The 14359-nt window shown below is 38.2% G+C and overlaps 2 protein-coding genes and 1 non-coding gene across 3 annotated transcripts; all 3 read right to left on the bottom strand.

The window, feature by feature from the left end:
• Window positions 1–200: 200 nt before the first annotated feature.
• LOC126584079 (small nucleolar RNA U3) lies at window positions 201–414 on the bottom strand. The gene has a single exon (XR_007609995.1). It is a non-coding gene; the product is annotated as a small nucleolar RNA U3 (small nucleolar RNA).
• A 125-nt stretch (window positions 415–539) lies between these two features.
• LOC126583372 (uncharacterized) lies at window positions 540–1805 on the bottom strand. The gene is made up of 4 exons (XM_050247721.1): window positions 1705–1805; window positions 1426–1619; window positions 974–1043; window positions 540–886 (listed from the first exon to the last, which is right to left on the bottom strand). Exons 1-4 carry the CDS (start codon window positions 1741–1743, stop codon window positions 758–760), a joined length of 432 nt encoding a protein of 143 aa, XP_050103678.1. The 5' UTR covers window positions 1744–1805; the 3' UTR covers window positions 540–757.
• Window positions 1806–1814: 9 nt separating this feature from the next.
• On the bottom strand, window positions 1815–4833 carry LOC126583369 (uncharacterized). The gene is made up of 5 exons (XM_050247717.1): window positions 4505–4833; window positions 2756–2827; window positions 2550–2639; window positions 2246–2288; window positions 1815–2149 (listed from the first exon to the last, which is right to left on the bottom strand). Exons 1-5 carry the CDS (start codon window positions 4691–4693, stop codon window positions 2010–2012), a joined length of 534 nt encoding a protein of 177 aa, XP_050103674.1. The 5' UTR covers window positions 4694–4833; the 3' UTR covers window positions 1815–2009.
• Window positions 4834–14359: the final 9526 nt, after the last annotated feature.

Raw genomic sequence — 14359 nt, 5'->3', positions numbered from 1 at the left:
AATTGTCAGGTCTAAGAAATGCTAAAGCCAGACTAGAAAGAAATGAGAGTATTGAGTTCATGATTGAGAATGGAAGAAATATACTGGAAGTCTTTTTGACCCGGCGATCGGAGACGGGATGCAATACGGCGGGCACAATGCCTCTGCCCGGACGGAATGTGAAATTTAACCGAAGAAAATAAAAAATGGTTGGGGAAGGGGGTCTGTCAGACAACCGTGTGACCACCCCAGCCGGTTGTTACAACGGCTGAGAACGATCATCTACCGCTCGAATGATCCAAGGATCACAGTGCTGTTAATCACGCTCTGATCGCACGGTCATGGTTCATCCACCAGACTGGGGTTCCTGTCTCCTTAGAAATCAAGGATACAGATGTACAACCTATAGAACAGATCCTGTTCAAGTAAGGTCGTGACCAATGAGGCGCGAAAGAGCTTTATAAAGTCTATATCTTCTTCTCAACTAGTCGATGTGGGACTAACTCAACCAATGCCAAAAAGCAATAAAAAGCAAGGCAACTTTAACACAAACAGCGGTCTACAGGTACATTTCAGTCTAGGAAGAACATTTTACAGCAGTTCGACAACAAGTACAAGCGCTAATAACATGGTACAGTTTAAAAGTAAAATTACAACAACGAAAAACAAAGTGCACATTAGAAGCAACATATTACAACAATTTTCAGTCTGCATGGTTTTGGTATTTCATCTGTGGTGGGGATTGACCAGCATGGGTGATGATAACATGGTTCGTCTGCTACTCCTGTTCAGTCTTCACCGGGTGCCCGTTTTCTACCTCCGCGCCTGCGTCTGTCGGAGGAGCCCTTCTCGTAGTTGTAAGACACTGAACAAGTCGTCTCATACATGCCATGGATGTTGGGTCGTCCTGGAAATTAAATCAAGAAGAATTGTTTCAGTAAAAAATAAAGGGGCTGTGGGAAGAAATCCAACAAAAAGTGTTTGAAGAACTTACAGCGATGAGGTTAATGACTTTAGGATCCTTCAAGCTCTTAGGAAGACACAAATTTCTGTAGTCGGCGTCCCTGCAATGAAAAATTCAAACACCAATTAACAAATGTAATTATGTTCCTCGTTTGCTGACTCGATCTGGACTCGACTATTTCAACTAAATTAGACTAATGACATTCGGTAAACTTATAGATAAAGTGGAGACCAGTCTAACACATTGTATGTTACTAGTCTTATTTAGAGTGTTGCAAGCTCGATCCTGAACTCGAATAATTTAGTTAAATTAGACTAAAGGACAACGGATATTTAATGAACTTGAAATTGTTGAGACTGGACTAGTTAATTGTATTAGACACAAATATATTAAAACTTGCTCGAACTCAATTCCAATCTTGTCTAGTCCGAGACTCGCGACGAGCTTAGACCTGGAAGTATTAACTATGAAGAGTAACTTACTTTTGGCCTTCTGCGAGCCTCATACAGCAACGAACGATGAGTTTAAGCAGCCGGAGGGAAGGCTCTTCTGTAGTAATTCTGTCGAGCATCTTGGTAAGAGCTTGAGTGATTACGAAAAAACGATCATGGAAAGCGCAGCAGTACTTCTGTCCCTCAGGACTCATCAGAATCCTCTCCATTATGAATGTGGCCACCTGCATATACAGAAAAAAAGATTTTTCAGCATAATTAAGTTTAGAAATAATTAATTATTATAAACTTCCTTTGTTAGTTTCTTACAGTTTTTGACAGTCCAGTGCCAACTTCAATGCAGCGCATGCAATGGTAGAATATTTGAGTTTGGAGAAGGAAAAGAACAGTCTCTTCATCATTGTCCTGAACCGGGGAAAAGGGAAATCCAAATTTAATTATGTCATTATGTTAATGAACATTCAAGCTCATAGAAAGACATGAAAATGGGATATATAAGAAGTATAAACTATTTGCAGGACACTAAACAAACAATAAAGAGGTGCTAAATCGTTGTTTGTATATGGATTATTGTTTGGATTAAATATTTGTAACTAGTTTCGTCTGTGCATTTCTCAAATGTAATCCATGATTCCATATGTACATGCCTTGACGAGGGCACCAATAACGCCTAAGCTCGACAGCCTTAAGTATTCATGAGGCTTGTCCTTTTCGGTCGTGTTGAGGAAAGGGTAAATATAGAACGGCACAATAGCTGCAAACAAGATCAAAACTCATTTAAGTTTATCATTAATTTTGGGGTCATAAGAGGTCACGGTTTATACAGATTTATTTAGCAAAAGAAAATTACCCCGGAGGAATGGCTCTCTTGTCTCAGGATGAGCAGCTATGCACTGTTAAAAATCAAAACCAAATTCACAGTAGCAAATGTCATTAGCTTAACACAAAGGAAACATGATGATTTAACCAAAATCACAGTAGCAAAAGTCGTTAGCTCAGCAGCTACGCACACCTTTTTGTTATTGTTCAGTGATTCTTCTTTAATTTACTCAATTTAACCAAAATAAACGCAACTGTGTGAAACAGAAAAAGAGTACTGTGGAAATCATTTTACTGTAGACAAATTGAATTAAAATTATTGTGAGAGTACTGACCTGAAAGAGAGAGAGAGTATTGCATGCCCGATTTGATGATTCCTGAGTAAGATTTGGGGTTGAAAGTAAGCGGTACACTGCAATTATTTCCTGCAAATAACGAAAAATATGAACGAACTAAATCATCGTAAATTTTAATCTGGGAATTCACTCAATTTTAATTGAAATTTATTAATTAAAACAGCCAAGTGACATGCATGCCATACCTTCAACAGCGTAAATGTAGTACCAAATGAGTGCCAGAGTAATGGAGCCAAGTCTTCACGAATTTCCCTAATCTGAACTTAGAGAGAGTGATAATTATCAATAAGAACTTTTTTTCACTAGGTAAGATGTGAGTTAGTACAAGTGTCGTTTCCTTTAATGTGACATTATTTCACTGTACAAGCTTCATAATTAAAATTGTTTATTCTTCTTATCATCATCTAAAGATCATCTCTAAGGAAATTATTTCAATTTGAAAATTATGTAGTCATCTATTTATGTCAAACAAATCGACAATTATGATGAACCATCGATTTGTTTGACACATATGAATGACTACACATATTTGAATCATATAAATTTTTCTACAGATAGATTTTTAGATGATGACAAAGAAAATGAATAGTGTGACATCCCACATCGTCCAGGGGAGTGATCCTTAAATGTATATTCCCATCCTTACCTAGCACGCGGCATTTTGGGAGCTCACTGACTTCGGGTTCTGTCGAAACTCCGAAGTTAAGCAAGAAGGTGGCCAGAGCACTCCCATGATGGGTGACCCACTGGGAAGTTGATCGTGAGTTCCCAAAAACAAAACCGTGAGGGCGTGGTCAGGGCCCAAAGCGGACAATATCGTGCTACGGTGGTGGTGCGGGCCCGGGAAGTGATCCGCCTCGGGCCGGGATGTGACAAATGGTATCAGAGTCAATCCCTGGCCAGAAGTGTGCCGACGAGGACGTCAAGCCCCTAAGGGGAGTGGATTGTGACATCCCACATCGCTCAGGAGAGTGATCTTTAAATGTATATTCCAATCCCTACCTAGCACGAGGCTTTTTGGGAGCTTACTGGCTTCGGAACCCGAAGTTAAGCGAGAAGGTGGCTAGAGCACTCCTAGGATGGGTGACCCACTGGGAGGTTGCTCGTGAGTTCCCAGAAACAAAACTGTGAGGGCGTGGTCAGGGCCCAAAGCGAACAATATCGTGCTACGGTGGTGAAGCGGGCCCGGGAAGGGATCCACCCCGGGCCGGGATGTGACAAATAGTCCCTATTATGACGTTTTATATTGGCTACTAATGTCAATTTAATGGGAAATTGAGGAAAAAGTATTATCCTTATAATAAATAAAAAATTGATCTGCTAAGCGTTATATCTGTACATAGTCCATATGCATGTATCATATGAGCAACCCCTTGTCATTACCTATATTTTCACAACACTCCATAGTTAGATGAAACTTGAGGTTCTGTATAGAAAAACCCGCAATTATCCTCTAATTTTAATAGCTAATTTGCACCTCTTAATATAAAACCTCTCTATCATCAGTAGGAACCAACAAAAACGGGGTAAATAAAAACATTTAAAAGAAGAAGTCAATCACTAAACAAGAATTAAACAGAACTGCACCATAAAAAATTGCTGCTCCCTAAAAAATATTAATTTTATAATTATAACTTGAAAAAAATCAGTGTACGTGACACACAGACTCTGAGCGTGACATGCAAAGCCACTGTTGATGCAGAAAAAAATATAATTGAGGTAATTAACCAAGAAATACATGTATATAACATGCAATTCGATTAGAAAAGAAATAAGGCACAACAACAACAACAACAACAACAACAAAGCTTTTTTCCACTAAGTGGGATCGGCTAAAATAAGGCAAAAAAAAAAAAAAAAAAAAAAAAAAAGAGAGAGAGAGAGAGAGAGGGAGAAAATGATCATAAAAGGAATATATGAATTATGATCGTGACCTTAGAGAGGCGTTGTAGGGCATTTTCTCGGGTACGATCATCGTTAAGCTCTAGAATCAACTGCTCCACAGGAACCCTTCTGGACTGGTCGCCGTCACCGGGTTGGGGTGGCCGGGACGCAGGTTGACCCGCTTGGTTTCCCGGTAATGACGATTGATCGGCCAACAAAGATTCTGGAAGGGCAGCCATGGTTCGAGAATTTATTTGACAATGTAGCACAATTAAAGAGAACAAAAAACCAGGCACTTGTATGCCTTGGTCTCTTCAGATCTCTATTTCTTTGATTACTGTGTGTAGTAGTGAGGGAAGAGACTGAAGAGATTGGTATGGACGCGTTTGGTTGGGACTTGGACTCTCAAAAAAACCTCTTGGGTTTTATAGCCTAGCAAAAGGTGTCCCTTTGCAATTTTCTTTACATTTTTCCATTTTTTTAAAATTTTGTTTTATCCTTTTTTATCCCCGGAATTTTCGCGATATTTATTAATGCGCATCGCTTGTTCCACCCCGGCTTTCACCCACAGTAAATGCGGCCCGTTGTTTTTCGTGAGTCACGTACATTGCATGCGAGAAAGCGCGTCGGTTGAATTAAAATTCTTACATCTGAGAGCCCAGATCATGCTTAATCATAATACAATGAACTTACGCGTCCATCATTCATTTGTCTCTCATCCGTAATTAGAATATAATCATAATTCTAAATACAATTACGAATATCGTAAACGAGAATTTAATGTCATAGTGTGAGTCAAAATTCTTAGTTTTTGTTGGATTTAGTCAAATTTTTGTTGGATATAGTCTTTAAATGCATATCATGATTTTACATGATTTTTTCGTTGCAAAAAAAAAAAAAAAGGCTTTTTAGCCAAATTGCCCTTGAGATGACATAACTCTTTATTTTGATCATTGAAATTTAAAATCGATAGAAATGATAATTGAGTTTCTCTACCATTAATTATTTTGGTACTTTCGTGAAAAATCTCCGTTAAATAAGGAAAAAATGACAAATGTATCCTCTATCTTTGTTATTATTTTGGCCCATTGTTTATTAAATTCAGAGTATATTTGTCATTTTGGTTCTAATTTAACAAGATTTTTCATAGAAGGACTGTAGAAAGACCAAAATGATTGATGGTAGACAAACTCAAGGACCACTTCTATCGATTTCAAATCTTAATGACCAAAATAAAGAATTATACCAATCTCATGCACTATTTTGGATAAAAAGCCTAAAAGAAATGAAATATATATATATATATATATATATATATATATATATATATATATATATATATATGACATAGTGATTTATTTATAGTAAATAGTGGGGGAATAAATTCTTTTTGAACTCACTTTTCACGAAATTCGAATCTAAAACCTCTCACGTACAAGTAAAAAGGAATATTACTACACCATAATATTATGTGGCAAATATTTCTTCTTTTACAATGAATTTTTTTTTAAATGAATGTAAACACCAATGGTAATGTACTTAAAACTCTACTCTGTACTCACACTTAACACTATTTTACCTTGTGTTGTAACTCAACACATTCCACTTCTCTTCTCCCAAATGTCATAAAGTATATCCAAAAAAAGGTTCACTAAATATAAATGAGTGGATCTTCCTTGAAGATTATATTTTTATTTATTAGACCAAAATAAGAATTTTTATTACACAAGTTAATAAGAAAAGGAAGATAGAAAAATAGTGGGAATTCTCATACTCTGAATGAACTTCTAAGTTAAAATTTATTAAGTTAGTAATACTCAACTTCAAACATGTTCTTTATAAGATAAGAAGAGAGACATTGGCTCCAAATGACTAATGTTTAAGGTTATTTAGCACATTACTTTTTTTTTAGTGAATCGATATTTTTACACTATAGGGAGGGGGAGTTCGGCTAAGCATTTAGTATCGAATTCGCCATTCACGAGATTCGAACCTAATGCCTCTCACTTCTAAGCAAAGAGGAATACCACCAGACCATAGTACTGAGTAACGAATCTTTACTTTAGGTTTTAAGAATTTTACATTTACCTAGTATCAAAATTCAATTGAACAATTAATAAAATATTATTACTCTCTAATAGTGAGTATGGTTGGAGTATAATAAAATTTATAAAACGATCTTAGTAAGTTTTTAGTCTTTTTAACTACAATTTTAAAACAAAAAGCATGATTGGAGATGCTTAAGAAGGATGAGATTTGCACTTTTTATTTCTACTAGTTTGTGCAACGGCCCTTAGTTCCAAATCCCGACATGCAAATAGCTCAATTTTTTTATTCTTTGCTTCATTGTCTGCGTTTATATGCCACCCTGCACTCGTTTTTATAATATATATATATATATATATATATATATATATATATATATATATATATTGAATTAAAAAAAGAACTTAAATGTTTATTACTCCATAAACTAGGGAGCAGTTTGGAGTATAAAAAAGAGTTCTTATAATAGATTTCTAGTCTTTCTAACTAAAATTAACTTAAAATTACATAGGACAAAATTAGAGAGGCTCTAAGAAGGAAGAGATTTGCACTCCCTACTTCTCCTAACCATGGTCCGAAATCGCCGATATATTGCCGATATTATCGGTTTTTAGGGGAACCGATTTTTTTTTCAATATCCAAATGGTTTTCGGGATAATATCGCGATATTATCGATAATATCGGAACTGGCCTGCTCGGAGAAGAACGCCGGAGCTGTAGAAGCTCCGGCCGACTGTAAAACAGGACCCTAGACTCCGATCTAGAGGGTCCGAGACTTGTCGGAGGAGGAAGACGAGGAGGCGGAGCAGTCGACACGGACAACAACGTTTTCGACTTGGGGGACGAGGGAGTGGAAGCGGCGGGAAACGACGCAGCAACGGCCGAGGGCGGCGGTTGCTGCTGCGGCGGCGGATTTTGATTCCCGGTGGAAGCCATGGGAGGAGGAACAGCAGATCTATAAATATGTGTGTGGGTTTTGTATGTGAATGAAAAAGATAGGATTTTGATTCCCTGACGGAATGGATTTTAGAGAGAGAGAGAGAGAGAGAGAGAGAGAGAGGCGATCGGGAATTTGGGATTTGCAGAGAGAGTGGGATTTGAAGAGTGACGAGCAGGGAGGAGAGAGAGAGAGACAACGAAAAATAATTAAAAGTTGTGGGAATGAGGAAGGAGGGAGAACGGAGAAGAGAGAAGGGAGAAGGGAAAAGTTGTGTTGCGTCTGTGACTTGGCACCATCTGCAAAGAAGAAGAAAAAGAAGGGCTTTTGGATTGGTGCGTTGACACCATCTGAAAAGAAGAAGAAAAAGAAGTGGTGCGTGGCACCATCTGAAAACAAGAAGAAAAAATGTTTGCCAAAAAAAACAAAAAATGAAGAAGAAGAAATAATAATAAATAAAAAAAGGTTTTGGAATGGTGTGCTGCATCATGTGAAAAGTGTAAAATATTGTACTAATTCATTCTATATAAATGATTATGGTGTGTTTAGACTTTTTTCATTAATTACTACATATTTTCTACACTCACAATGTTTGTCAGCTCGCTATATAATCAACTTGATAATGTTAAATCCATCATGCAATGCATTTCCTTCCAATTTTTTGTGATAAACTAATAGATAATTGACTAAATAAACATCCTGCAAAGTTTCAATAAAAATTTCCAAGTTTTTCTTACAATTTCCGTGGTTTCCATGTAATTTTTATCGATATCGATATTATCCCGATATTTCCATCGATATTTCCGTGTTTTCAGACTACCGATATTTAATTCCTTGCTCCTAACTTATGTAACTTTATGAAGATAAGTTCAACTTTGTCCTCTTTTGCGTCATCGTTTTTATGTCAAGTGCACTTAATTTTATGAAAATCTACAAGAATCAAATTTAAATTATATATATATATATATATATATATATATATATATATATAAACTACAACATTTATTATTTCATAAACTAGGGAGATGATTTGCCCAAATCTGTAAACTGCTTAACCTTTAGATACCCATGTTTTCAAATAAAGTATTTTCTTATTGGTTGCAAACTTCAGATATGCGAAAATTTGCATTACTGCAACCTTGTGATCTTCACTGGGTGAGTGCATAAACTGACTTACAACACTCATAATAGAGAAATATCATAACGAGTATGAGATAAATAAATCAATTCCCCACAAGTCTTTGATATTCACCTCCATCAGGTGAACGAGTCTTTTTCACCCTAACATACCAGTCTTTTCCACATGTTTACACCCTAACATACCAATCTTTTTCAACAAATCCAACACATATTTTGTTTCAATAAGAAAATACATTTAGGTGAACGAGCAACCTCAACCCCCCAAAGAAATACTTCAACTCTCCCAAATCTTTCATCACAAATTTAGATGCAAGATTTACTTGTAACTTATGGATTTCTTCTGAATCACCCCCTGTAATATTCATATCATCCATATAAATTAATAAAGCAGTCAATTTGCTAAGCCTATGCTTCAAAAACAAAGTGTGATCTAAATGACTTTGGTGATACTCGTATTTTTTCATTGCCTAAGTAAACCTATCAAACTAAGCATGGGGCGATTGCTTGAGTCCATAAAGAGACATGCAATCTGCACTCATCTTCTTCCAAGTTCATATGAAGGAACGCATTCTTCATGTCAAACTGTTTAAGAGACAAATCCATATTTGTAGCTAAGGAAATCAAAACACGTACCGTATTTGTTTTTGCCATCGGAGCAAATGTTTCTCGGTAATCTACACCGTATGTTTGAGAGTACCCCTTAGCCACTAACCTTGCTTTGTACATATCCACTAATCCATCAACCTTATACTTGATTGTAAACACCTAACGACAACCAACAGATTCCATCCCTTTTGGTAACTGCACTACCTCCTAGGTTTTATTTTTCTACAAAGCTGATATCTCTTCTTCTATAGCTTGTATCCACTTAGGTCTCGTAGGGCTTCTTCTACCTAATTGGAATTTTGATTAATTCCATGTGATTTATTAATGTCCTTTGCTCTGGTGAACATTGCTCACATGATACGTAATTAGCAATTGGATAATTTACTTTTCCTTCCACAGAGAACTTGTCGAACACCACGATTTTGCCTTGCTGAAAATTTGTAAGTAACTGACACCATTATTATGATGAGTTGTATTATCATTTAAAATACTTACCTCTTGAATATTCAGAGGGGATGGAATGAGCACTACATGATCAAAGAGAGGTATAACATGCATACTAGGTAGTTTGGAAAATCCTGCTGAAGAACACGGTTCTCTTCGGTACTGATCGGCCAAACTAGACTGTTCTATTTGGTGAGGTCCTGCCAAATTGGATAACTCTATTCGATGAGATCCTACCAAACTAGACTGTTTTGTTTGGTGAGATCCTACCAAGTAGCCAGTACTTCCAGGCAGAAGCTGTAACGACACTGATACACAGATACCCTAAACATTGTTCATTTACAGTAAGATAGTAACATAGACTGCAAAATGTGGCAAATTTGCAAATACTGTAGCGACAAACACGGCACAGAAAAATTGTTGAACCACGACACAAAGATATACGGCTGGCACACATCAAATATACATTGTGCACAATTGCAGAAACACAGCAATTGTACACGATTTAACATTTAGAATTTTGAATGAAACCAAGCTCTTGATGTAAAAAAGAAATATGTTGAATATTTCGTTACTTTATTCATTCCTTAAGGTTTACAATATATTAGCACATATACCTTATTCTACAAAGAATATACTTACAAGAATACAAAAACTAAATACAAGATATTACAATCAAGGGTTAATCTCAGTTTACTACCCTTAAGTTTCTTGGTTTTCACCCTTTGGTACATGAAATTTTTTTCGTCCCAGTCTGATACCTAAAGTCATAATTCTCGAACATTTTCATACATCTGTTAAGTTTTTCATTAGGACATTCGTTAACTGATGATGTGGCGCCCATGTGAACAATGACTAGACGCCACATGTCAATATGGGCCCAAGTAGATATAAAAAAATTAAAAAATTAATTTTTTTTTCTTTTCTAGGTGTCTTACTCCCCCTAGACCCTCTCCCCTCATTCTCCATCCATTATCTCCTCTGCACCCACCCTCCCCGCACACCCACCCATCTGCCCCGCTCATCTTCCACCTATCTAGGTATGACGCAGGCCACGCCACCGTATAGATGGGTAAGTGTTATCGAAGGTCAGTTGCGGGTGGCGATGGATCAACGAAGCCAATAGTGGATCAACTTTTTAGAGATAACGAATCATAGTCTCAACCGCTGAATGGTCTTGATCTTGGAGGCTATGGTGACGGCAACGGGTTTGGGGGTTTCGAATACGGCGACGATCTGATGGGAGGAATTGGGCAAAATGGGTGGATGACAGAGAAGGGAAGAGAGGTGAAGAGGGTAGGAGTGGGTACGGTATAGAGGTTGGGTAGGTGCAGAGGAGAGAAGGGAGGGAGAAGGAATGAGGGGGTCGGGAAGGGTGAGGTAGGATGCCCAGGAAAGATATTTTTTTTTTAATTTTTAATATCCACGTGGGGCCATATTGACACGTGGTGCTCAGTCATTGTTTATGTAAGCGCCACATCATCAGTTAATAGAGGTTCTGATGGAAAATTTAACGGATGTATGAAAATGTCCTAGAATTATGACTTTAGTTACCAAATTGGGACAAAAAAAAACTTCATGTATCAAAGGTTGAAAATCAAGAAACTTCAAGGTAGTAAACTGAGATTAACTCTACAATCAATTACCAATCAAAATCCTACCTAAAATATAACTCCTAAAATATTCATAAATTAAGACTCAAATCAACATAATATATGCACTGACATGCCCCGATCTCGATATTCCCTGAACACCAGGATAGTCACGTGCTGGCCGACACCTGAAGGTGACGCAAGCCATTTATAATGCATGAGAATAAGAATAAATAAGACTTATAAATTAAAATATAATTAATATACAAAAAAGGAATGTGTTCAGAGCACACATCTAATCTAGAACACTAAAAGAATTAATATAAAAATTGAATGAACAAGAAATGTGTCACATCCCAGTCTCGACTCCGCCGTAGCACGATATTGTCTGTTTTGGGCTTACCATTCGTTCACGGATTTGTTTCTGGGAACTCAGACGAGAACTTCCCAGTGGGTCACCCATCCTGGGATTGCTTTCACCCGAACTTGCTTAACTTCAGAGTTCCGATGGAATCCAAAGCCAATGAGTTCCCAAAAGGCCTCGTGCTATATGGAGGTGGGCATGTACATATAAGGCACATCACCCCCTCTCCGTTGGTTGATGTGAGATGTTACAGAATGGGTCATACACCGAGAGGACTTAAAGATGCCGATGCAGAAGTGCCTTGATGCCGAGATTGTACGCCTTGATTCTAAGTCCTAAAGGGGACGTAAAACAAACATGAGTGGACCAAGTTGATATATATATAATAAAACAATTATCAACATACTAACCCCCAAAGTTTTATGAAAACTAATAGCATAATAAGTGATAAGTTTTCCGAAACCCTAGCATGCCATAAAACATCTCATAAAGCATATCTCGTATATAAGGCATAATCGCTAGTGTATATGTCCAGTCTTAAATCTAGGTGTCATATCCCGGCCTGGGCCCCCACCATATCCCGGGCTCGACTCCACCGTAGCACGATATTGTCCCCTTTGGGCCCCGACCACGCCCTCACAGTTTTGTTTCTGGGAACTCACACAAGAACTTCTCAGTGGGTCACCCATCCTGGGATTGCTCTCGCGTGAACTTGCTTAACTTCGAAGTTCCGATGGAACTCAAAGCCAGTGAGCTCCCAAAAGACCTCGTGCTAGGTAAAGATGGGAATATACATATAAGGCTTAGAGGATTCACACCCCTATGTGATGTGGGATGTTACAATCCACCCCCTTTAAGGGCCCGATGTCCTCATCGGCACACTTCTGGCCAGGGATTGGCTTTGATACCAAATTGTCACATCCCGACCCGAGCCCCCACCACATCCCGGGCTTGACTCCACCGTAGCATGATATTGTCCCCTTTGGGCCCCGACCACGCCCTCATGGTTTTATTTCTGGGAACTCACACAAGAACTTCCTAGTGGGTCACCCATCTTGGGATTAGTCTTGCGCAAACTTGCTTAACTTTGAAGTTCCGATGGAACTCGAAGCCAGTGAGCTCCCAAAAAGCCTCGTGCTAGGTAGAGATGGGAATATACATATAAGGCTTAGATGATTCACTCCCCTGGGCAATGTGGGATGTTACACTAGGCCCTATGCCCGCTTCCCATCCCTGCGCCGTAGCCAGAGGAAATTTCTTCAGGCCCTATGCCATTTCGTGTCTCTCAGCCCGTAGCTAGAGATTATTTCTCTCGACCCTATGCCAACACTGTAACCTCACCCGTAGGCGGAATAGGGACCACTAGGTAAGTACAAAACCATTGAACACACACACACACACACACACACACACACACACACACACACACACACATATATATATATATATATCTCAAAATCAACTTCATAGTATAAAGTCATCCATCATCTATACTATAAAGAGGTGTTCGAAAACATGTTCCAAATATTATATTGTCATCCATCAGATATCCTAAAAAGACCATGGGTTATAGAGAAAAATTGTATAATTCAAACTAGCATCAGTAAGCATGTTATCTTATAAAACGTAATCATTAAAGCATGCTTTTAATGTATGCATTCCTACTATTCAAATATGCATTTTAGAAGGGGTTCACTCACAGATACATCGCCACCAAAAAGCCACGCAAACTAGCGAAGACAGAACGTCACGAACAATTGCCCTTAAGCACATAAAGAGTCCAATTAATAAAACTATATTATAACAATTGAATTTGGGAAAATGGATGTCGGAAACGGATTGAGGATGTCGAAATTAGTTTAGGAAGGATTCCAAGTTAAGGGTTTTGGACTAGGGTTAGGTCTAGGTGGGTTGGGCTTAGGATAAAAGGTTAATGGGTTTAGGTTGGCTAAAAGGGCTGGGTTCCATGGCCCAATGAATTGGGCCGGTCTAAATTGGTGGGTTGGGTTTGACCCGTTTTCATGCCAATGAATTGGCTGATTTTTGGGTACCACTTCAAACGCTCATAACTTCTTCGATACTCAACGAAATCAAGTTAAACAAAAACGAAAGTTGTAGTACTCGACGAGACAAAGAGATTGACACCTACAAGCTGGAAAAATCGCTGTGTTTTTTTCCAGAAAACACCTTGAAAGGGGTGGTGCTCATTGGTAAAACTGGATTTTGGCCGAATGTTTGGGCAATTTTCAAAACTTCGTAACTTCTTCATTTCTTAACCAAATTGAGTGATTCAAAAGCCAAAATGTAGTTAGGAATGTGGAGAAGAGATTCATACCAAGTGAGGACCGAGTGGTGACCGGAGTTGCCCAAAAAATGGCCTGAAAGATGGCCAAACGACCACAATTTTGAAGTTTCCAGATTTCTGGAAAATGCCCCTCGAGTTATTTTTCGTGGTAAAACCTTCACCAAATCCGTTTTAATTACTAACCAATTAATGTAGACTATGAGGAAGGAAGATCAAAGGAGTCTCGAAGCTTACCTACGTCAGAAAATCCTTGAAAGTCACTGGAGTTCGTCGGGGAAGTCAGCACCATGGTTGTCACGGTGGAGAGCCGTGCTTGGCCTGAGGTTCTTGAGGTCTCAAGCCCAGGTGATGGTGGTGATGGTTGTTGTGTGTGTTTATGTGTGTTTTTAGAGAAGAGAGGGAAAGCTGTAGAGACAGAGTGCACAAAAGTGATAGGGAAGGGATAAAGAGAAAGTGAAAAGTGAGGGAGAG

This window comes from Malus sylvestris, chromosome 9 (assembly GCF_916048215.2).
Source record: "Malus sylvestris chromosome 9, drMalSylv7.2, whole genome shotgun sequence".
NCBI lineage: Eukaryota > Viridiplantae > Streptophyta > Magnoliopsida > Rosales > Rosaceae > Malus > Malus sylvestris.
The sequence above is the reverse complement of the archived record's forward strand: the minus strand, read 5'-3'. Positions and strand labels throughout refer to the sequence as shown.